The sequence below is a fragment of the Cucurbita moschata genome, unplaced genomic scaffold (genome assembly GCF_002738365.1).
Source record: "Cucurbita moschata cultivar Rifu unplaced genomic scaffold, Cmos_1.0 Cmo_Scf00022, whole genome shotgun sequence".
Taxonomy (NCBI): Eukaryota; Viridiplantae; Streptophyta; class Magnoliopsida; order Cucurbitales; family Cucurbitaceae; genus Cucurbita; species Cucurbita moschata.
Window position 1 is genome coordinate 5138 of NW_019268538.1, and position 26048 is coordinate 31185.

Consider the following 26048-nt stretch of genomic DNA (forward strand, 5'->3'; position numbering starts at 1 on the left):
GGATGGACAGAAAGTTGAAGTCTTTTTACAAGGAAGCTGCTTACCACATTTGTGCAACTTCCACTATCAATCACCAAGCTGCATGGGCTTCCTTTGATCAAACATCTTGTGTGGAACAAGTTTTCCCTTTGATCTTCAAATTTCTTTTCCTTGATTTGAACATTGAGTACCCTTCTTGTGATCAAATATATGGAATTACCTTCTTCAACATACTCATAATCACATGCTGCGATTTCTTCCACAAGCTGTGAATCATGATCCTCACATTCATCGTCCGAATCAAGTATACCATTCCTTATTACCATAACTTTTTTATTAACACACTCTTTGCTCATGTGTCCAAACCCTTTGCACTTCCAACATTGAATAGAACTAGACTTCTTCTTTATCGTCTTTGAAGCTTCATTCTTTTTACCATTGGAACTCTCAGCCTCCACTCTTTCAGCAGTCACAAACTTTTCTTTTGGTGATCGATTCATTTCTAATCACAACTATCCTTGTTCCAAGCTTTAAAATTTGAAAAGGTGTTAGTTCGTGATGTGTACCTTTTTGAATGCTCTTTTTCTTCCTTCAATTGGTCTTCAATTTTAAGAGCATAATGATACATGTCTTCCAGATATGGTGTTGGATTTCTGTCAACAAGATAAGCAATTTCTCGATTCAAACCTCCAAGGAATCTAGACATGGTATCTTCTTCTTCTTCTCTAACATTTGCTCTTTCCATCATAGTCTCCATCTCTTGATAATATTCCGCCACACTTTTTGTTCCTTGCCTCAAACCTTGCAATTTAGTTTTCAAATTTCTTTCATAATGTTTTGGAACATACATTTTTCTCATTGCAAGTATGCCTCAAAATCTGCCGTTCCACAAAAGGGTGAGATTTTGAGTTTAACTCCCCCATCTCTATCTTCATGTACTCTTTCCATCATTCTAGGTTGCTAATAGTTGCATGGTTATTTCTTCCTCTCTCCATCTTCCTTCAATTTGTCTTTCTTGTACTACCATACTTTCATCTTCTTGTAATGTTCGTTCTTGTTTTTGTTGTTGCGCCCTTCTTTCTAGTCTATCTTCCACCATCGTTTCCATCATACCTTGAATTGCTTGAAGAATGGTTGTATTAAGATCTGGTACTGGTGGTACTCCTCCATGATGTGACATTTTGTTATCAAGGGACCTCTCCGCAGTTCTCACAAAAATTTCACTCAGGGACACTCGTGTTTAACACTCAAAGGTAAGCTTTTAGTATTAGGTCAAGAATGTAAAGGTTGGCTTCTTTTTTTTTTTTTTCAATAATCTGAGAGAGAGAAAAAAATCATACAAAAAAAATAACAATAAAAGTATTTCACCTCTAGAGCAGCCAAAGAACGTCGACGAAATACTCTGATACCAAATGATAAGCGCCAACAATGCTAGATTTTGCAAAGCTAGAGGTTCTTCTAGAATCCTTCACTACAAGAAATATGGTATACTATAGCTTATGAAAAACATTATCGTAAACTTTTTATAGCGTTTTTCGTACGTCGTGACAACCCATGTTATTAAAAGTCTGAAACTTTTTATGGCGTTTTTATATAGCTATAATAAATGCTATAATAGAGTATGCATTATATATTATGCTATGAAAATCTTTTATAGCATTTTTATTAAAGCTATAATATCTAAATATAGCTAAAATATTATGCTATAATATAGTATGTTATAATTACTCTAATATGCGTTTAATAGCACATTTTGTATAAATTTTCTCAACGATATTTTTGAAATATAATTTACTATTGGCTCAATCAACGCACATGAAATAATATTTCATAATACATTAAATATCAAGAGACTTCTATTCATAATTGAAATTTTAAAATCTGATAACACATTACAAAATAAAGTATTCAACTAAATCTACCTAAGAATATTAGACGTGTTACACTTCCACAATTTTCAAATAATCAAATTAGTTCCTCCTCACCCAAATACAAAATAAACAGAACAAAAATTTATAATCCAAAATATGTGACATCTTTGATTTTTATACGATCAACTCTACCAACCCTAAAGGTATTCGAGAAGGCATCAATATCTTCTATGTTCCACCCTTATTGTTCGTTGTTGCTTGCCAATTAGAGCTTTCAAGAAATCCTGCAACATTATGGAAGTACATAAATCAATAAGTCAAATCAATAATTCAAAGAGAAGTGCAAGCTCTTCCTTTATCAAACACCAAAGTTTCATTGAAATATCATATAACCGAAAACTAGGTAGAAGTCCAAAACTTTATACCTCTAAGTGATCCATATGCAATAATTGTTGTAGCATTGCCCTACAAACACAAGAACCCATGATGTTGTACATTAAAATGAGGAATAATAAAAACTATAGAATTATAAACAAAACTAACAAACTAGGTAGAAACATACCGTTAAAGATATAGTTCACCATTGAGTACACTAGAGTAGAAACATAGACTAACAAGCTCCCAGTACACTAGAGTAGAAACATAGACTAACAAGCTCCCACAATTTATAAGCTACATTATAAACCAAACTTCTTGAATCCTCAACTAGAATATTTGAAAAACAAACTTTTATGTATATATTATATTCTATTTACATACTTAAATAAGCTTTATAATCTGAAATAGGGATCCAGTTCAGCTGGTTAGGTTCAACTTTTAAAATTGATAATGCTTTTTGGTAGTCGGTTAAGGAAAGTTTCAAAGTCCTCTAACTTCAAAAATTAAAGGATAACCCTCTTACTTGTGGGAGAAAGAAAGTGGAATAATATCAAAGAAACACAAACCAATTGAATATATATCACAAAAGAGCAAATAAAATGTTCAATTGAATGTGTACCTCTTTCCAGAGCAACTTCTACCAAGGTTGACAATATGTCCACTTTCTCCATCTTATCACTTGAATATATAGATGTTAACCATAAATGACGCTGAGACAGAAGTTTGTCTTTGAAGGCACCATCCAAAAATTTGTCACCCCTGGAGATGTTGGCACATTTACGCAATTCAAAATCCATTGCACTACTAGGTTGTTTATTACCTGTTACTTGAATGTGAAATGAAACATCTATAAATGTTAATAGTAAATAATGCTTAGAGATGAAAGGATATATATTGGGTAAAGACGGATTATATTCTAGTCAGTTTTCTTTGAATGTCTCTACATCAAAAGACCACCCATGTGACAATCCTAAAGTTGAAAATACAAGTTCACTGTACTAGAGAGTTCTAATCAAAAGAATTTGCCTTTTATAAATGAGCACCACTTATTTGTCCAGCCTTACTTGGCTGACTCACTTTAATTTCCTATATATTCCAAGGCTATGATATAAGCAGCTACTCTGCCGACCCAACAAACGCAGGCTAGCCAAATTCACCTTCTTATTCTTTCCCATTCACACCCCAATTCTCAGGGTATATGGGTAGAACTCCAAACTACATTCAACAATTACATAAAAGCAAGTTTTTCAATCCATTGTAGGGCGAAGAAATGGGGAGTCTCAATAATTACAATAATGTCATCGACTTAAGCTATCTGAGTTTGAAAATTGTTCTAATTTTCATGTAATAATGTTAATGCAGCCAGAAGCAATACATGCGAGAATAGATAGGGACAATCGAATCTATCATCCTGAGATTCTATCATCCTAATAACTCACAAAACTTCATTCAACCATTTAACACAAAACAACTGCAACATCTACCTCACAGAACTTGCTTTATTTTGTCTGATTTGCAGTTAGGGAGGGAAATACGGTTTCTTGTATACAAGCCACTGAATGCATGTCTCCTTCCAATGGACCCACCATCTTGAAATCTAATGCAAATCAACTACTTTGATGAGAAAAATTTGAAGCACCAAGGGGACACCATCATAAGACTGATGCAAACGAACGACAGAAGAGTATCTAGAGAGAAAAAAGGGGATGAAGCGAGAGGAAGAAGAGGATGAGAGAAATATGGGAATGGTATCTAGAGAGAAAGAAGGGGATGAAGCGAGAAAAAGAAGGGGATGAAGGACGAATTCGGCTAAAAGAACAAGAGAGAAAGAAATGAATGGTTTTAAATCCTCGAGATAGGGTTTCCCTTATTAACCATTTAAAAAAACTAAAGAAAAAATAAAAAAATAAAATACCATATGTCCGCTTTTTTTTCTTATAAAATTATAGCATTTATTTTAAAATGCTATATCAAAAAGCTATAAAAAGCCCTATTTGTTGTAGTGCTTGCACAGAGAAGAGAAAGCTAACTTAATGAATTGATTACAACCAAGAGCTGGTTAGAAGATGAATGACTCTTAGATTCCAACCAACAGATGAATGACTCTTAGATCGAACTTGGAATCTATGATGGTCACTCTTAGATACAAAGACCATCCACTCCAGAATTAGCTTGATCAAAACTAATTCAATGAATCAGTTTAAACATCAAACCTAAAGCAAGGCTTGAAAAAGAATAACACAAAAAAGGTATTAAGAAAACACAAAAGTTTTGTTTGTATTCAACCATTCATCCCAAACATGAATATTACGTGCCTTTAAATAGGCCCAAAAGATAACCCTAACATAATAAAGTTCAGCCACCAACCACAAATCACTAATAAATGCTATTAAATACAAATTGAAGAAAATGAGGCATTCATAAATTGTCTTAATTGGTAATTCAACGACCAATGACAAGTCTTCTAATCACTTTCCAATGTCAACCACTCCATTATTTTCTTGATTTGATACTTGAATCTTCTTTGTATTGCTTCTTGTAATTACTCATTCGGGTACATGGAAGTGATCAATTGTTGGATTCATATCATCCCCCTTTCTTTAAAAGGATTTGTCCTCAAATCAAATTCTTCGTTCTTTGTATTAATTCTTGTAATTGCTCGTTCGGGTACATGGAAGTGATTAGTTGTTGGATTCATATCAAATATTTAGGAAAGCATGTTGTTGTGTATTTTGATGATATTTTAATTTATTCAAAAACCTTGCATGAGCACGTGGAGCATGTTAAGTTAGTTTTTATTACACTTAGAAAAGAGAAACTTTATGCTAATTTTAATAAGGGTAGGTTTTGCATGGAAAAAGTTAACTTTCTTGGCTTCATAGTTGGTAAAAATGGAGTAGAAGTAGATGAAGAGAAAGTTAAAGTAATCAGGGATTGGCCAACACCACAAAATGCAAGTGACGTTCGTAGTTTTCATGGGTTAGCTAGTTTCTATAGGAGATTTATAAAAGATTTTAGCACCATAGCTGCACCATTTAATGAGCTTAAGAATAAATTAACCAATGCACCATTACTTGTCTTGCCTAACTTTGATAAAACTTTTGAAATTGAGTGTGATGCAAGTGGTTTGGGCATAGGTGCTGTCTTGATGCAAGATGGCAAACCCGTAATGTATTTTAGTGAAAAACTAAATGGGGCAGCATTGAACTATCCAACCTATGATAAAGAATTGTTTGCTTTAGTTCGCAACATTGCAGGTGTGGCAACACTACTTATGGCCAAGAGAATTTGTGATCCACTCTGATCATAAAAGCTTGAAGTATCTTAAGGGTCAAAGCAAACTGAACCATAGGCATGCAAAGTGGGTGGAGTTTATTGAAACATTTCCGTATGTCATCAAATATAAGCAAGGTAAGGATAATGTGGTAGTTGATGCATTATCTAGAAGGTACAATCTTTTTACTTCTCTCTGTGCAAAAATTCTTGGATTTGAGCATATTCAAGAATTATATCGAGATGACCACGACTTTGGAATTACTTATGCATCTTGTCTTACAACAACAGCTCTAGAAGATTATTATGTGTTTCATGAATTCTTATTTAAGAAAAGTAAGCTTTGTATTTCTAAATGCTCTATTAGAGATTTGCTTGTAAAAGAAGCACATGGTGGTGGCTTAATGGGACATTTTGGGATTAATAAAACTTATAATATGTTGCATGAACACTTCTTTTGGCTGAAAATGAAGCATGATGTTCATAAATTTTGTAGTCAATGCTTTAAATGCAAAGAAGCTAAATCTAGATCACAACCAAATGGATTGTACACTTCTTTGAATGTACCTAATGAACCTTGGACTAATATATCTATGGATTTTGTTCTTGGGTTTACCGCACACTAAAAAGGGTAAAGATAGTATTTTTGTTGTGGTAGACAAATTTAGTAAGATGACTCATTTTATTGCATGTAACAAGACGGACGATGCAAAACATGTTGCTGGCTTATTTTTTAGGGAAGTAGTAAGATTACATGGAATCCCTAGAATAATTGTTAGTGATAGGGATGCTAAATTTCTAAGTCACTTTTGGAAATTATTGTGGGGTAAATTGGGTACCAAATTGTTGTTTTCAACTACATGTCATCCTCAGACGATGGACAAACTGAGGTGGTTAATAGAACATTAGGAGCATTGCTTAGGGCTATTATTTCTAAGAATATTAAGTCTTGGGATGAACGTTTGTCATTTGTAGAGTTTGCATATAATAGAGCAATTCATAGTACAACTCATTGTTCTCCTTTTGAAGTTGTTTATGGATTTAATCCACTTACGCCTCTTGATTTGCTTCCTATTCCTTCTAATATGTTTGTGAGTGACGCAGCCACAAGTAAGGCAGACTTGATCAAAACATTGCACAAGGAGGTGAAGGAGAGAATTAAGAACCAAAATTTCAAAGTTGCTTCAAGGATTAACAAAGGACGAAAGGAAATCATTTTTAAACCTGGTGATTGGGTTTGAATACATTTTTGCAAGGAGCGATTCCCATCTCAACGAAAGACAAAGTTACATCCAAGAAGAGATGACCCTTATCAAGTCCTTGAAAGAATTAATAACAATGCATGTAAAATTGATCTTCTCGGAGACTTTTCAGTACATTCTACTTTCAATGTTGTTGACTTGAGTCCTTTTGATGTAGGTGATGGTTTTTCTTGAGTCCTTTTGATGTAGGTGATGATTTTTCTTGAGTCCTTTTGATGTAGGTGATGATTTTTCTGATTCGAGGACGAATCTTTGAAGAGGGGGGAGATGATAAGACCTATTACACGATCCAAGGCGAAGAAGATTCAATTTCTTGAGTCCTTTTGATGTAGGTGATGATTTTTCTGATCTGATTCGAGGACGAATCCTTTTGAAGAGGGGGAAGATGATAAGACCTATTACACGATCCTAGGCGAAGAAGATTCAACAAACATTCATAGAATTAAAAGCTGATACGATTGACGAAGACAATTGAATATTTGCACGGTTGAAGTTGGAAAACATTAAAATGTCAACAACAGGGTTTAAACCTACCCGAATGAAGCCTAATAGATTTCAAGTTTATTTCTTTAGCCTTTCAAACATATCAACATTTGTTAAAAGATTTTATTGTTTTTTTGTTTTCATTTTGCAATGGTCAATTGGTCAAAATTGACCTCGTCATTTGTGGAGATTAAAGGGGATCGAGATTGAATCCCGGCCACAAACGTCTTTTGTCGGGAGACTATATACCCACAATATGTTATGTAAAAATCAAATTTGTGGATGAATGTAATTCAGATCTCAAATTGAGACGTTTCCCTTAGAAATCCGAGCATCATATTTGTCATTTTTAAGTTTCAAGCAATTCTTGTGGTAGAATTGCACCTGAGCCATTCAATCAAGCCTTGATTAAGTTAGATTGTGGAGTGACTCAATTTAGAACAAGGTTCCAAATCTTGCTTCTAGATCTTCGATCGTAAGAGGTAATCGAATTCTAGCCTTATCTCTTGGTTGATCCAAATTTCGTATAAGGAGGTGTTAATTACTTTGATTCAAGAGTTTTTGCTAAAACAAAAGCTTGGATAGTTGGGCTGAGGATTAGGGTTGCCTTATCAGAAAGGGGCCAAGCTGCGAGACACACAATCACACCGAGGTTATTGTTCAAGAAGGTCAGGGAATATCGGAAAAGAAAAGGAGCTTGGCTTGACCTGATTCTCATCCAGCCTATTTCCCTTGTGTTTGAGTTCAATGGCCCAAAACATAGGGCAAGTATTAAATCACTAATAAAAGGTTCTTACACGAAAAAGAGTGAAAGAAGGGACAAGTGAAGGAGAGAAAGCAGGTTCCAGTTCAGTAGCTCAGGGAATGAAGTAGCTCAGGTCATATCGGGGAAGGTCATAGAGTATAAGGTGAAGGTGAAGGTGAAGGTGAATGTCATAGAGTATAAGGTGAAGATGAAGGCAATGGAATAGCTTTACAGAAGGAATATCTAATTTTGATTCTTTCACTGTAAAGTCGAATGAATCTTGAGTAGAGTCTTGACTTTCAACACTTGAAGGTTCAGGTTCAGTAGCTAATTCATTTACTCTTTCTTTCCTTCCGGTTCAGGTTCAGGAAAGAGCTACTTACTTTTACCTTCAGAAATAAGGGAAGGTCATAGAGTCAAAGAAAAGGTGCAAGGATAATTCTTCTTTAGTTTCGTCTTTCAAAGCAGCTAATTCATTGATTCTTTCACTCACTGTAAAATCTCTCATTCAAATAGCTTGACCTTGTTCAAGAGTTCAATCAGTCTCATTAATAAGGTAAGGAGTCTTTCCTTCCCGTTCAGGATAATGAATGTATTTCGTCTTTCTTCTCCCTTCACTCACTATACTATCTCTTTTCCTTTCACTGTCAAAAAGGGAATATCTATCGGTTGAGTCTTGAAAAGCAGCTAACTCCTGAATTGATTCTTTAACTGTTAACTCCTAAATTTCTTCTTTAACTAACTAATTGTAAACTCGAATGAATCTTGAGTCTTAACTGCCAGTGAACTCTCATTCATTTTTTGTCTTGACTCGACTGTAAGCTAACTCCTTTCATGCAACTCCTTCACCCACCTATTTATTCTGGAACAGTAAATAAAGGATAATGCTGCTTCTTTCTTTCTTTCTTTCGTCTTTCCTCTCCTGTCAGCTAATGAATGGATCTTGATTCTTTCACTGTATAGGTTCAATCAGGGTATGGTTCAGGATTGAATGAATTTACTCGACTCTAAAGGGAATAGAGGGGCAGGGGTGAAGAAGCTCGACTCGAAGAGGCGCGAAGCGGCTCGACTGTAAAGGAGAGGAGAGGGGCGAAGCCACGAGACCGAGTTTACGAGGTAAAGGGTTAGGAGTTCAAGCAAGCAAGAAAGAGGAGGGAGCCCGAGAAAGCAAGAAAGCAAGCAAGGAGTTCTATCTCATTCATCTTTCATTTCATCTTCCTGATCCGTCTCATTAATCTTTCGTTGAGTCTTTGGTTACAGTGTTTGAATCAATAGGTCCAGGTTCCGGTTCAGGATCATTAATCTTTTGTCTTTCCTCTCCCTTCACTGTAAACTCGAATGAATGGTGAGTCTTCCTGTTCCGGATAATGCATCTTTCTTGCTCGAGTCTTTGTTTACAGTTCAAGAAGAATGAAAGAAGAAATAGGTTCCGGAGAAAGAATATGCTTTACCTCTTGAAAGAATAATGAAAGAATAACGAACTCAAACTGAAGGAGAAGGGTTTCGATTGAGTCTTTCTCCTTATTATCGAGTTCAGTCAAACAAACACCTATTCTGTTTCTATTCTATTCTATTTACCTCTTACCTCGTGAAAGAAAAGAGCTACTGAATATGCTTTACCTAGTTCAAGAGTGAAATCTGTCTCATCTAGCTTACCTTACCTAGTTCAACTCGAGTGAAAGAAGGTGAACGATCATTAATTTTAAGTCTTGACTTTCTCTTTTGCTTGAGTTTTCTTCTTCTTCAGCTACCTAACTAAACTAAATGATTCTAATTCCTCTCCTTTACTGTCTCGCTACTTACTCCTTCACCTCTTCTCGTCGAGCTACTTACTCAACCGAAACAAACCCTATTCAGTCAGTCAAAGAAAGATAACTCCAAAGAAGGGAATAGAGTAGAGTCAATCCGGTCAGGTAATAAATAGAGTCAAAGGTTCCAGAGGGAGTTCAGTTTACCTCGTGAAAGAAAAGAGCTACTTCATATGTCGAGTGAAAGAATCAATAGCTTCAATCAGTCAGCCAGGTTCATGAGTTTACAAGAGAGTCAATTCAATCCTCAGCAGGTTTACCTTGTTCAAGAGTTCAATCAGTCTGGGTCGTTCAGTAGTTTACAAGAGAGAGAGTCAATGAGAAATCCTCAGCAGCTTTACCTCGTGAAAGAATCAATAGTTGAAATCAGGCTTAGGAGAAAGAATCCATAGGTGTAGGAGCGAAGCTGTTAGACCGAAAGGTGAAGGAGTGAACTCTCATTCATCTTCAGTCTTTGATATACTCTCCTGTAAAGGTAAAGAAAGGATAGGTTCAGGTTCAGTAGTTTACCGAGTGTTTGAATACCTCACAATAACGAAACAAGTAGTTCAGGATAATGAAGAGGAAAGGTACGAAGCAGCGAGACGAGAAGAGGCGCAAAGCGGCTCGACTGTAAAGGAGAGGGTTTCTCGAGTGAAAGAGTAAAAGACAAGAAGAAATGGGTTCAAGGGAGAAGCAGACTGATAGTTGGAGTAGCTCAGTCGAATGAATAAGAAGTCTCGTCTTTCCTTTTTGTCTTTTACCTTGTTCAATCAGGTTTAGTAGTTCAGGCAATGGAATTGTGAGACCGAGTTGGAAGGTGAACGGGCGAAGCCACTCGACCTATAGGGAGAGGAGTTCAGCCTCGAACAAGAACTTCCTGAGAATAAGGAACAATAAGGGAATATCGTCAAAGAGTGAAAGAAGAATCTTCCTGTTTACTGCGGCGTACTATTCAAGAATCAATGGGTGAAAGAAGGAAGGATTGAATACATATGCTTTACCTTGTGAAAGAATAGGTCAAGAGAAAGAACCAACCAAGCAGTGAGTGAGACGAGAACGAAGGAAGAGGATTGAATTGACTCAACCAACTGTAAAGGAGCGAAGACAAGGGGCAGTGGCAAAGCCACTTTACCAAGTTGTAGAGGTGAAGGTTTTCCGTTTCGACTTTACCTAGTGAAATGAAGGAAAAAATAGGGAGAGGTTCACAATCACACCTTGACTTCCTCACACACAATAACTTCTGGTAATAGAATAGAAGGAGAAAGAATCTTGAGTTGAGTCTTGATTTTCTTTTGAAGAAGGTAATCTCAGCTAGCCTATTTACTGAGTGGTTGAAGGGACAAGTGATTGAGTTTAGTTCGTAAACTCTTTCATCTTTGTTTACTGTTCAAGAAACCATAGATGAAGGAGAAAGAATATGCTTGACCTTGTTTACTGTTCAATCCATCCGGGAAGGGAATAGAGGAAAAGGTTTGAGGTTGAGTCTTTCAAAGCAGCTCCTCCCCTATAAAGTGAAGGGAAGGGAATAGAGGTTCAGTAGTTCAGTCTCATTCTTCTTTCTTCTTGACTTGTTTACGAGGTTCAGGAGTGAAATTAGTCGAATTAATCTTTCTTCTTCTTCTCATCCAGCCTATTTACCTTGGTTGTTCAAGAGTGAAATCACGGAATAAAACAAAGCTAGCTCGGCTAAGACAGAGAGGAGCGAAGCTGCTTTATCTCCTGAAATAAGGGAAGGGAATAAAGGTTCAGGTTCCGTCGCTTCTCTTTCATTTTCTTCATTTACAGTTAAAGAATAAATAGGAAAAAGAAGAACACGACAAGAATAGGTGATTGAGTTCAGGAGAAAGATCAGTTAAAGAATAAATAGGTGAAGGATTGAATGAATAAGGTAAATAGGGTCAAGTAATACCGTATAAGGTTCAGTCGCTTCTCTATCATTTGATTCGTTTATAGTTCATAAATAGGTGAAGTTGCTCAGGTCATGATATGAACCACGACCAAGGAATTTCCATACCTCAATGTCCAATTACAAGGACTAGAGCCAAGAAGCTACAACAAACCTTATACAGTTATATTCAAGCTATGGTGAACTCATCAAAGAAAATTCTAGAAGACGTTGGAGACCTCCCTTATATGTTATGCAAAGTTGAGCTTCAAGAAAGAGAAGAATTAAATGCACTTTAAGTTGCATTTAATGAACTCCGCTGAATTTATGAAACTAGTCCAAGGATGACTAATAAGCAAATTTTATTAATTGCATTATTTAATTATAGTTTAACTATTTGTTTGTCATATTTAAGCTAGTTTTAAATATAAGAGTTAAGGTTACATTGTAACCCACCTAGGTTACTATATTCCACCATTAACTAGCCATTTTAATATGAAGGTTATGGATATTTCTCATATACTAGCCCATTTAATTTGGGAGTTATGTATCACATAGGTTAAGGTTGTAAAGGCTATATAAAGGGTACATAAAGCCTTCTTTTCTTTGATTAGACATCAGATTTTGGAATTAAGAATAGAATTTTTATTTTAGCTTTATTGAGAGCTAAACTTTCTTTGCAAATTCTTGTGTTTAGAACTTGCATGTAGAGTCATTCAAGTGATATTGACCAAACCTCTTGTGGAGTGATTCGAATCACGAGCTTAGAAACGAGTTTTCTTTACTCTTGATCTTGATCATCAAGGTAATCCATTCCATACTTTCCCTTGGGTTGATTTCCATATCAGAAGTGCCACAATCCCATTCATCATTTTGGATCTACATAAGCCAAAACCCATAGTACTGGCGACGGCTCCGGCATAAATGCAAGGAGGATGTATAGCTGATTTAGGATCTTGTGTAACAGGATTTGATTCTGCAAGCGGTTCGTTACGAACGAAGAAATTTCAAACAAAAGGATCGGAACTCGCTGATAGGAAAGGAGAGAAAAACAAAGCAATGCCAAGAGTTACGTCAATCTGCTGTTCATCGATAGATGAAGCTCTCTCTTTATCATCTCGTACCATATGCAACAAAGGATGAGGCATTTTTCCTTCTCGCGAACCACGGGAGCGCCGGGAGCCCAGAGGAGCAAAGCTCACTTTTCTTTCAGGGTAAAGCGGCGCATAAAAAAGGCCTAGCCCGTCAAAAGTCCGGTTCCTTCGCTAATGAAGTTTAGAACCAACAAGGGTTCATAGAACGAAGGGAGTGCAAAACAGGGATGCAGCCCCACTTTTTTTTTATCGTAACGAGGGAGATCTCGAATGGGGTTCTTCACGAAGTTCGAAAGAAAGGAATAAAAAAGAGTTTCTCTATGGCCTCCTCATTTTGAGACATTATGTCTTTGGGGTCGACCCCGATAACAAAGAAGGAATCCGTAAAAACTTGAGCTCTGACACCATGATAAAATACTACCCTCATGATTTGACCATGTCCCTGAGATTTAATAAAAGAAAGGTGCATTCGTTGTTAATACGTTGTAATTGGATAAGTTATTAGGAATATAACGGAACGAAAGATCAAAGAAAAAATGAAGAATACACCAAAACGCAGGTGCTGCTCCAAACGCTGATGGTTCTTTGTTGTTGTAAGTGAATGCAACGAAAAGACCCAAAAATAACGAATAAAGAAACAATTCATATATTGACATTTCGTGCTCATTTCCTAATTTCTGCTTTCTTATTCCCATCATCCAATAACCACAGAATGATCCACAAGAAAGGTGGCAGGATTCGAACCTATGGCCGACCTGCCCCTGACCTGGTAGGTTGGGTGGCCGGGTTAGCACCCCTCGTCGCCTCTGTACCCGAAACAAATGCGCGTGCTAACCAGCACGTAACCTTCTTTCCCTTACCCCTCTTCTGGTAATGCCATTACCAATCGCGGGTAACCCCCAGGCCGGCTGCCCTTGATCTAATAAGAACCATTATCCTTATGACCAAACAAGGACCAACTTACTTACTTCTCGAGCGAGAGTTCCACGATCCCAACCAGAAACTTGTTGGGAGTAGGGGCATCCAAACTTGCCCAACCTATACATGGGGTATGGAGATCGAGGATTTTCTGGGGGAGATACAGTAGAATAAGGTTGGATTTGAAAAAGAAAATAGGACTAGATAAAAATTATGTTATGAAAGTAGTTCGTTAAGAATTTTGTTGATCTCGTTAGACCTAAACTAATATAGACGCAAAATGGGACAGATAGTGCTTCGGAAAAATGGGGATTTCTTATGATGACTTGGGAGAGGAAAGAAACAGATTTACCGAGGTTCAGGAGAGAAGCAGCTTTACCTCGTTCAAGAACTTACTTTTCTTAGTACATGCTTTACCGAGTTCAAACAGTCCAGGAGAATAGGACTAGATACAGTAGAATAAGGTTGAATTTGAAAAAGAAAATAGGACTTGATAAAAATTATGTTATGAAACTGGTTCGTTAAGAATTTTGTTGATCTAGTTAGACCTAAACTAATATAGACGCAAAAAAGGGACAGACAGTGCTTCGAAAAAATGGGGGTAATAAGATGACTTGGGTGAGGAAAGAAACAGATTTACCGAGGTTCAGGAGAGAAGCAGCTTTACCTCGTTCAAGAACTTACTTTTTCGTAGTGCTTGCTTTATTGAGTTCAAACAGTCCAGGAGCAGCTCTCAAGGAATTTACTTCATTTTTATTTCTAAATCTCAAGTCAAGGTGAAAATGAAAGAAGAAGAATTGAAAAGAAATAGAAAAAGAATAGATAAAAAGAAAGAAAGAATCATAATTTCTAAGGATTGGCAAGAGGAGTGAGGACAGTTTGAGTGTTAGAAGTAGCAAGGTCAAGGTAGCATTCCCTGTAGTAGCACTCTAGTATTTAGTAAGTTCTTTGACTAGGGCCTAGAATCACTCTCGAGAAAAGGCCTGATTTACATATGTATGTGTGCAAGACCGCTCCTATAGTTCAAGGCAGGTAAGGGCTACTCATAAGGGGGGGCACCATCACTCTGTCTCGAAGGCATGTTAAGTCAAGTGCCAAGTGAAGGTAGTGCATTAAGGAGCTACAACTATCGCATAAGCTAGAGCTGCATTAGACATTGGAAAGGTGCTTAATTTCGAGAGCACTTTTAGGCTTGAAGAGCGGGAGAGGATTGAATATACTCGACTATAAAGGAGAGGAAAGCATATGTAGGACAGTAGGCCCAAAAGCTGTTAGCAAGTAGGCGCTGCGCTGTATTGCTAAGAGGCTTTCCTTATTTTTCACTTGTTCAATACCGATCCGCTATGAGCAAAGCGAATAGAGGAAGGTCCGGACCATTCCGGGAGTACCAACTACCATGTAATGTTGTAGCAACTATGTTGTAGTGAGGGGTAGTTGACTTCGTCATGTATTCTTTTAGAGGTAGGTAGTTCTGACAGAGCCCCATGCGATGCGTATATATCAAGACGACTACGGGTTCTCCTCCTCCACTAAAAGCTTTTCAACTCCTACTTTTGATATTCTAAGTCAACCAGCTATACATCCTCCTTGCATCTTGGTATGGTATAAATCAATTAGGAATGAGTGTAGCGCAGTAGCTGTTGTTCTTGTGGTTTGTATAGCAGCGTAGAGTAGTGATCTCTTCTCACAACCGTTTATCCATCTTCTTAGATTAGTTTTCCTGTTGTATGTCTAGCTATCTGCGCATTATCTTACTGTGTTCCGCAACCTCCTTGCTTCTTTAAGCCACTATTCAAGAGTCAAGGTTGAGTTGTCAGAGATCCGTTGAGGCGGAGACTAGTGCCTGAAGAGGGAAAAAAGAGTTCAGTGTTTGCAGCCTTAACGCCTTAAATCAGGGAAGGAAGGCTTTCTTCCCGATCTGTCTTCATCCTTGGGCTAGACAAGAACTTCGTTGGCAAACTGTACTGGATTTGGCTGAAGTGATCATTGCTGTAGAAAGAATGGTAGATGACATGGAAAAACCTACTCATTCGCACAAACCGAAGGGAAACCTCTTCGAGGCAACAAGACGGGGGGAGTGGAGATCAAAAGAAAGGGGAAGACATGCTACCAAAGAGCTGGGAACAAGCTTGGTATACCTAACAAAAAAGGGTTGCGGTTGTTTCATTTGTGGAGGACCTTAAAGATGTTAAATAAACATTAAATGCCATTTTTAGTTAATTTATTAGTAGATTTTAAATTGAAAAGTTAGTGGGGAAAGAAAAGACCAAGAGCTTTATATGAATAATGGTTGTTTATGGGTGGCACTCTCATAGCTATAATTAGGTTTAGAAAAGCTTTTAAATACTAGTTTTTCTATCGTAGAATCAGAGCAAGAGAAAAAAGAAAATACAGAGAAGCAATAGAAGAAGGTTTTTTCAGATAAACAGAGTGTTCTTTGTCTCCTTCTATCGTTAGTTCAATTTATTTCACAAATTAGTGAGATTTATTTAACAAAAGAGTTTGTGACTGCCCAAATCAATATAAATTCAGTGCATTAATCGCAGATAACAGATAGGAGATAGGGGGAGAAGTTCCCTTCTAAGCCCCCGCTTCACACATTCAGTCTTTCTTCTCCCTTATGTGATAGGGTTCTAAATGCCACTTTTTGTTACAACCCTCCATTGAATGGGGTGGGAAAGAAAGCTTCGAAAATCTAGTTTTTTGTCTGAGTCTAGTGGCAATGAGGAAAGGAATGTTGGAATACACTTAAATGATGAAAAGTAGTTTTTATTTTTAGTTAAGTATAGTGAGTTAATTTTAGGGGTTTTAAAATTCAGTCCTAAACGAAAAGGCAAAAAGAAAGAATGAAAGGTCAATATTCATTTTAAGAATAATGGATTTATGGGTTAGAAAATAGTGGCACGGTCCTGGCCATAATTAGTTAAAAAGAAAGAATGAAAGGTCAAGATTCATTTTAGGAACAGTGGATCTATGGGTTAGAAAATAGTGGCAGTCTGATGGCCATAATTAGTTTTTAGAAAGCTTATAAATTAATTTGCTTTTCATTCTAAAAGCATAGAAAAGAGCAAAAGGAAATACAGAAATACTGAGTTAAAGAAGTATAGTGCAATAGAAAAAAAAGGTTTTTTTTAGAATACTTTGTCTCCTTGTAACGCTTTAAAAAATATATATATATCGTCGAAGTCAGAGGGGTAAAAGGGGCATTTTGCTCTTCAGCCCATTACAGGAGCATTGAGGATTCTCCAGAGAGTACCTGCAAAGAAAAGTGTGGGAAAGAAAGTTGAGAGAAAACTTGAGAGGGAAAAGTGAATCGCCGGAGTTCTCGTCGAAGAATCACCAACAAAATTCATCCTCTATCGAGACAGAAAAAAGACTCTGTTGTTGAGGTTCCTGATGGTGTTATTATAACACGTGTGGAACTAATTTGGATCTTAGGCACTTTAAGTACATTAATTATAGTAAATTAATACCATGTTCAAAAGCATTAAAACTCAATGAGTTTGAATACTTAAACTTTTGTAGTTCAAATTCATTTTTTCTCATGAACCGGTTTCAAACCATCAATAGTGTCTTCCTGACTATTCTTCAGCCTTAGAACGAGATTGTGGAATCCGATAAGTGACTAAACTTGATAGGAATTTAGTATAGGTAAAGAGAGAGTTTTGAGAGATTTTCTCAAAGTTTTTCAAGCAAACTTTTCATGTAACTTGATCACTCTATTTATTGAGTCATATTTGAGATTATCAAATTTTGACACTCCACTCAAATTTGTGGGGTTTATTTAACAAACATGCATATTTGGTTAAACCAAATTTTGACCCTCAAAATTTTATTCAATTTCGTGGAATTATGCGGCAAACATACAAGTTTGGCTAAACCATGGATTGACACTCAATATTCCACTAACGGCTAAACCATAGATTGACACTCAATATTCCACTAACTCATGGATTTTTCTATGAAGTGAAGTCAACATTTTGACTTTCTTTATTTTAATTCAACCCTTAATTTAAATAATTAATTTCAAATCAAAATTAATATTTAATAAATCAAATGTCAATCCCAATCAATTCTGGCACATATGAATCCCTATTCATCATTAAAATATTTAAATCTTATTTAAATATCCCCAATTCTCTTTTTGTTTAATTCATAATTAAAACAAAATGTAATTAAATATATCGTATATATTTAGCATGTATTCCCTAATTTGAATTCGAACACTTCGAACTCACTCGTCACACTGTTTTAAGGTTTAGTCTGATATGAGCTAGCAGAGGGACCTAATGGACCTACAGATCATGGGCTCCAACGACCCGAGATTAACCGGCTAAACTCATTAACCTTGTTAACCACCATTCGTTAACTACTAGGACTCCACTATAGCCTAGTAGTTGCACTCCCCTCACTATAGATATGTTTCTGTCCATTGGATATAACCATGAATAGTATGTCGATCATTCACAGGTTGTTCGTAACTAGAGCTGGGTCAATTTACCGTTTTACCCCTAAAGTTACTTCTTGTTCCTTAAGTCCCACTGATCTTCTAATGAACAATTAGTTTGTGGTCCAACCACCAAACTGAATCCCTCTCGGGCCAATGAGAGGGTGGAGCCCCTTGTTCAAGACTTGGAGTCAGTACTAAAGGAACAATATATATTTTTTCTGTCATTTTCAGGACTGAATATTGTTTTTTTTTTCCTCTTACTAATATAATTTTTTCTCACTTTTTTTCTCACCTTTTTTTTCTTTCTTGGTTTTCACTCATCCTTTGCCCCTCACTTTTCTCTTTTTTTTTTTCACTCTTATCTCTCTCTTTTACCTTAGTTTCTTCTCTCCACTGTTGTTCTTCATATTCTTTTCTTTTCTTCTCTAATTTCAATTGGTCACAATGTACTTCATTATGGAGACAACGGGAAGTAAAGTAAATTTCTTCCCACACAAAGTAAAAGTATACTTGTTAACCATCAAATGTTACCTTTATATCATATTGCCAAGGTCGGTCGAACAAGATGTCCCCCGTATGCATTGGTACAACATCACAAAGGACTTCATCTTTATATCTTCCAAGAGGAAAAGAAATAAAAGCTTTGGAGTTCACCTTAATTTCTTCATTGTTTGTCAACCATTGATGTTTGTACGATTTTGGATGGGGATGGACAGAAAGTTGAAGTCTTTTTACAAGGAAGTTGCTTACCACATTTGTGCAACTTCCACTATCAATCACCAAGTTGCATGGGTTTTCTTTGATCAAACATCTTGTGTGGAACAAGTTTTCCCTTCTTCTACAAGTTTTCCTTTGATCAAACATCAAATTTCTCTTCCTTGATTTGAACATTGAGTACCTTCTTGTGATCAAAGATATGGAATTACCTTTTTCAACATACTCATCATCATATGCTGCGATTTCTTCCACAAGCTGTGAATCATGATCCTCACATTCATCATTTGAATCAAGTATACCATTCCTTATCGCCATAATTTTTTTTATTAACACACTCTTTGGCTCATGTGTCCAAACCCTTTGCACTTCCAACATTGAATAGAACTAGACTTCTCCTTTACCGTCTTTGAAGCTTCATTCTTTTTACAATTGGAACTCTCAGCCTCCCCTCTTTTCGCAGCCACAAACTTTTCTTTTGGTGACAACGATTCATTTCTATTCACAAAACTATCCTTGTTCCAAGTTTTAGAATTTGAAAAGGTGTTAGTTCGTGATGTGTACCTTTTTTAATGCTCTTTTTCTTCCTTCAATTGGTCTTCAATTTGGAGAGCATAATGATACATGTCTTCCAGATATTGGGGTTGATTTCTAGACATGGTATCTTCTTCTTCTTCTCTAACATTTGCTCTTTCCATCATAGTCTCCATCTCTTGATAATATTCCGCCACACTTTTTTTTCCTTGCCTCAAACCTTGCAATTTAGTTTTCAAATTTCTTTCATAATGTTTTGGAACATACCTTTTTCTCATGGCTTCTTTAAGTTCTTCCCACGTCTCTATTGGATCCTCCTCTTTTCTTCTTCTCTCGGATTTGAGATGTTGGTACCAATCACCGGCATGATTGATAAATTCGGCAATAGCAAGTCTCATCTTCTTATTTTCACTATAGGTGTTGCAATCAAACACATGCTCTATCTTTCTTTCCCATTGCAAGTATGCCTCATAATCTGCCGTTCCACAAAAGGGTGGGATTTTGAGTTTAACTCTCCCATCTCTATCTTCATGTACTCTTTCCATCCTTCTAGGTTGCATAATATTTGCATGGTTATTTCTTCCTCTCCGTCTTCCTTCAACATGTCTTTCTTGTACTACCATACTTTCATCTTCTTGTAATGTTCGTTCTTGTTTTTGTTGTTGCACCCTTCTTTCTTGTCTATCTTTCATCATCATTGCCATCATACCTTGAATTGCTTGAAGAATGGTTGTAATAAGATCTGGTACTGGTGGTATTCCTCCATTATGTGACATTTTGTTATCAACGGGCCTCTCTGCACTTCTCACAAAAATTTCACTCAGGGACACTCGTGTTTAACACTCAAAGGTAGGCTTTTGGTACTAGGTCAAGAATGTAAAGGCTGGTTTTTTTTTTTTTTTGGGTGCAATCTTGCTTTAAGCTTGATTATAACCAATTCAACGATCAACTTTAACAAGCTAAGACTTGTATCTCAAGGATCAAGACCTTGAAAATTTTGAACAAACTCAAATAAATGATAAGAACTGAATATATATATATATATATATTTCTCAGAACTAATTTTTTTTTTTCGATAATCTAAGATAGAAAAAAAATAACAATAAAGATATTTCACCTCTAGAGCGGCCAAAGAACGTCGACCAAATGCTCTTATACCAAATGATAAGTGCCAACAATACTGGAATTTGCAAACCTAAAGGTCCTTCTAGAATCCTTGCAAAACGTTCACAGAGAAAGCTAACTTAACGGATTGATTCCAAACAAGAGCTGGTTAGAAGATGAATGACTCTTAGATCGAACTTAGAATCTATGATGGTCACTCTTAGATACCAAGAAAACTCACTCCAAAATTAGCTTGATCAAAACTAATTCAATGAATTGGTTTAAACATCAAACCTAAAGCAAGGTTTGAAAAAAAATAACTCCAAAAAGGTACCAAGAAAACTCAAATGTTTTGTCTGTATTCAACCATTCATCTCAAAACTGAATATTACATGCCTTTAAATAGGCTCACAAGATAACCCTAATAACATAATAAAGTTCAACCACCAACTACAAATCACTAATAAATGGTATTAAATACAAATTGAAGAAAATAAGGTATTCATAAATTGTCTTAATTTGTAATTCAACAACCGATGGCAAGTCTTCTAATCACTTTCCAATGTCAGGCACTCCATTCTTTTCTTGATTTGATACTTGAATCTTATTTGTATTGCTTCTTGTAATTGATCGTTCGGGTACATGGAAGTGATCAGTTGTTGGATTCATATCAAAAGCACCTTAGAAATTACCAGTAATGCCCCTATCGACCTCAATCTTGTTTTTTGCTAACTTGAGTAATGAACGTCGAATATCTCATTAAAGTCATTCCAGCAATTATGCCCGTTTTAGCCCTACCGTTTACCGCAATCATCATAATGGAAAGGGTACTTTTGAGCTGATGTCTAACTGATCAAAGCGACTGTTAGTCGGGCTGATCTGTGATTGGTCAAGGCGAGTGAGAGGACACATACCTCCTCCATATTCCTTAAATAGGCAAGACTTAGATCGTCGATTGATTTGTATACGCAATGGAATTGGAGTGTGATAAGAATCACGGTATTCCAAATGTTCCAACTGGCCGAAAATGAAGCATGATGTTCATAAATTTTGTAGTCAATGCTTTAAATGCAAAGAAGCTAAATCTAGATCACAACCAAATGGATTGTACATTCCTTTGAATGTACCTAATGAACCTTGGACTAATATATCTATGGATTTTGCTCTTGGTTTACCACACACTAAAAAGGGTAAAGATAGTATTTTTGTTGTGGTAGACAGACTTAGTAAGATGGCTCATTTTATTGCATGTAACAAGACGGACGATGCAAAACATATTGCTGACTTATTTTTTAGGGAAGTAGTAAGATTACATGGAATCCCTAGAATATTTGTTAGTGATAGGGATGCTAAATTTCTAAGTCACTTTTGGAAAGTACTGTGGGGTAAATTGGGTACCAAATTGTTATTTTCAACTACATGTCATCCTCAGACGATGAACAAACTGAGGTGGTTAATAGAACATTAGAAGCATTGCTTAGGGCTATTATTTCTAAGAATATTAAGTCTTGGGATGAATGTTTGCCATTTGTAGAGTTTGCATATAATAGAGCAATTCATCGTACAACTCATTGTTCTCCTTTTGAAGTTGTTTATGAATTTAATTCACTTACGCCTCTTTATTTTCTTCCTATTCCTTCTAATATGTTTGTGAGTGACACAGCCACAAGTAAGGCAGACTTGATCAAAACATTGCACAAGGAGGTTAAGGAGAGAATTGAGAACCAAAATTTCAAAGTTGCTTCAAGGATTAACAAAGAACGAAAGGAAATCATTTTTAAACCTGGTGACTGGGTTTAGATACATTTTCGCAAGGAGCGATTCCCATCTCAACGGAAGACAAAGTTACATCCAAGAGAGGATGGCCCTTATCAAGTCCTTGAAAGAATTAATAACAATGCATATAAAATTGATCTTCTCGGAGACTTTTCAGTAGACTTTTCAGTACATTCTACTTTCAATGTTGTTGACTTGAGACTTTTCAGTACATTTTACTTTCAATGTTGCTGATCTTCTCGGAGACTTTTCAGTACATTCTACTTTCAATGTTGCCGACTTGAGTCATTTTGATGTAGGTGATGATTTTTCTGATTTGAGGACGAATCCTTTTGAAGAGGGGGAAGATGATAAGAATCACGGTGTTCCAAATGTTCCAACTAGAACTATTACACGATCCAAGGCGAGGGAAGATGATAAGAATCACGGTGTTCCAAATGTTCCAACTAGACCTATTACACGATCCAAGGCGAGGGAAGATGATAAGAATCACGGTGTTCCAAATGTTCCAACTAGACCTATTACACGATCCAAGGCGAGGGAAGATGATAAGAATCACGGTGTTCCAAATGTTCCAACTAAACCTATTACACGATCCAAGACGAAGAAGATTCAACAAACATTCATTCTTCTTCTACAAAATTGGAACTAGACCTATTACACGATCCAAGGCGAGGGAAGATGATAAGAATCACGGTGTTCCAAATGTTCCAACTAGACCTATTACACGATCCAAGGCGAGGGAAGATGATAAGAATCACGGTGTTCCAAATGTTCCAACTAGACCTATTACACGATCCAAGGCGAAGAAGATTCAACAAACATTCATTCTTCATCTACAAAATTGGATCGGCTCGGTTCAACCATCATTTGTAGAATTAGAAGCTGATACAATTGACGAATGACAATTGAATATTTGCACGGATGAAGTTGGAAAACATTAAAATGTCAACATCAGGGTTTGAACCTTAAGTGAAGCCTAATTAGATTTCAAGTTTATTTCTTTAGCCACTCAAACATATCAACATTTATTGAAAGATTTTATTGTTTTATTGTTTTCATTTTGCAATGGTCAATTGGTCAAAATTGACTTCGTCATTTGTGGAGATTAAAGGGGATCGGGATGGAATCCCGGCCACAAACGTCTTTTGTCAAGAGACTATAAATATCAACAATATGTTATGTAAAAATCATATTCATGGATGAATGTAATTCAGATCTCAAATTGAGACGTTTTTTCTTAGAAATCCCAGCATCATGTTTGCCATTTCTAAGTTTCAAACAATTCTTGTGTTTGAATTGCACCCAAGCCATTCAATCGAGCCTTGATCAAGTTAGATTGTGGAGTGACTCAATTTAGAACAAGGTTCCAAATTTTTCTTCTAGATCTTCGATCGTAAGAGGTAATCTAATTCTTTGATTCAAGGGTTCTTGCTAAAATAAAAGCTTGGATCGTTGGGTTGAGGATTAGGGTTGCCTTATCAGTTTGGTATCAGAGCCTAGGCTTACATCTTTGTGGTCGACTCTAGAATTGATTTTATCTTTCATTTATGCTCTTATTTATCTTTTCTTTACATTTGTCCATTTATTTTCTTGCTGTCATTTCCGCCATTATTCATCAACTTTTCACTTTGTTCTCATTTTCTTCCTAAAGATCACGTTGAGATCTTGAAAAAAAAAACTTATCATATTTGTTCTTACGATTGTGATTATAAACGATATTTATCATTTTTTTTAGATCATTTGCATGTTTATTTGAAGATCAAATAAACTTCAGTTCACATCTTTTTCTTCATCCATCTAAATCTAGAACCGTTGTGTTTGATATATATTTTTTTTCTCATAATCTACGCGTGAAGATAACTTCTAAATTTCCCGAATTCTGTAAAAAGGAGAGTTAGATCGTTCTTATAATCTTCACGTCCTTTCTTTTTGGAATTTTTTTTAGTGTGCAATTATATCCAAAAATATCTTCGTGTCCCTTATTTTTATTATTATTTTTTTTGTTCATGTCTTGTTTTATTTTGTTGTTATTTCATAATTAATTTATCTTGATTGCCTTGAATAGCTTGCTACTATCGGAATTGCTTTACCGATATATTAGCCTACCTTGATCATAATTTAGTCACTTTCCCAAATAGCCTACCTTTGTGTGTATAAACACGAGTGTCCCTGAGTGTAAAATCAGTGAGTCGAATGTGTGAGGTCCTAAACATATTCCACTACTATTTGTACAATCATGAACCAAGACGGAGGAAATGGAGGGAGATCAATGAAGCTAGGTGGAGAGAAGCACAGGTCGGAACAATTACTCATTTGAATCAAGTTATTAGTACATTGATAGACCGGATGGAACGAATTGAAATAGCCTTAGGTAATCTTCAAGGGAGGGAAGTACTCTTGAATGAAGGAGTTGAAAATGAAGAAATGACAATGTCACCCTTTTAGCGGGACATAGTCATAGGGAAGGGAGAGATGTCGGTCGAGGGAGAGGAAGAGTCAGAAGAAGGGGTAGAGAAATTTTAGCACAAAAAAGGATTGAGAGGGAGTACCAGTATGAGAGAGAAAAAGAAAAAGGAGTCGGGAGAGTAAAGCTAAAAATTCCAACTTTCTATGGGAGATCTGATCTAGAGGAGTATTTGCAATATGAGAGCAAAATTGAGCATGTCTTCGATTGGAACAATTTCAGTGAAGAAAGAAAGTTGAAGCTTGCTGTGGCTAGGGGTGTACATGGTCCGGGTTGGGTTAGGTTGGGTTGAGCAATTTTTTTGACCCAACCCAAAAATTCGGGTTGGTTGGATTGGTAACCCAACCCAACCCTTAACTTTTCACAACCCGACCCAACCCAACCCTCTATTTCGGGTTGGGTTCGGGTTGGGTCTGGGTTGGGTTGTTAATTTTTTTTTTTAAGTTTTATTTATCACAATTTATATTATTGGGATACAATCTTATATAAAATATATTAAAAATTTACAAACAAACACAAATCAATCCATAATTATTAAAAAAAACAAATTCAATAAAAAACAACGAGCGAAAATGGTAACATATTAACATAGTTCGAGCGAAAATTGTAACATATTAACATAGTTCAACCCGTCATAAAACTAAAGAATGTCGGACATTTCTTGAAGGGTTCTTGAAAATGGGTTAAAATAGAAAAAATATAAGGATATATCATGAAACTAAATAAACAGTAAAAATGATTAGTTTAAAGATATTATATATAACAAAAAAAAAACATATAAAAATATTTTAGTTGAAATATGTTTACTTATACGTGATTTGATAAAGATAGATAGCCCTAAACTATTAAAAAAATAATATATATATATAGTGATATAATAATGTAACAAATAGAAAATAAACCCGAAACTTTTCACAACCCGACCCAACCCAACCCTCTATTTCGGGTTGGGTTGTTAATTTTTTTTTTAAGTTTTATTTATCACAATTTATATTATTGGGATACAATCTTATATAAAATATATTAAAAATTTACAAACAAACACAAATCAATCCATAATTATTAAAAAAAAATTCAATAAAAAACAACGAGCGAAAATGGTAACATATTAGCATAGTTCGAGCGAAAATTGTGACATATTAACATAGTTCAACCTGTCATAAAACTAAAGAATACCGGACATTTCTTGAAAAAGGGTTCTTGAAAATGGGTTAAAATAGAAAATATAGAAGGATATATCATGAAACTAAATAAACAATAAAAATGATTAGTTTAAAGATATTGTATATAACAAAAAAAAAACATATAAAAATATTTTAGTTGAA

At 35.8% G+C, this 26048-nt stretch overlaps 1 protein-coding gene and 1 long non-coding RNA gene across 4 annotated transcripts; one reads left to right on the forward strand and one right to left on the reverse strand.

Moving 5' to 3' along the window:
• Positions 1–1824: 1824 nt before the first annotated feature.
• LOC111459632 lies at positions 1825–4055 on the reverse strand. 3 transcript variants are annotated; one of them, XR_002713321.1, is made up of 4 exons: positions 3713–4055; positions 2848–3048; positions 2276–2315; positions 1825–2134 (listed from the first exon to the last, which is right to left on the reverse strand). It is a non-coding gene; the product is annotated as an uncharacterized LOC111459632 (long non-coding RNA). The 3 variants fall into 3 exon arrangements; XR_002713320.1 differs by having other exon boundaries at positions 2848–3054; XR_002713322.1 differs by having other exon boundaries at positions 2848–2987; positions 3713–4054.
• An 8535-nt stretch (positions 4056–12590) lies between these two features.
• On the forward strand, positions 12591–12809 carry LOC111459206. The gene has a single exon (XM_023101988.1). It carries the CDS (start codon positions 12591–12593, stop codon positions 12807–12809), a length of 219 nt encoding a protein of 72 aa, XP_022957756.1.
• The last annotated feature ends 13239 nt before the right edge of the window (positions 12810–26048 follow it).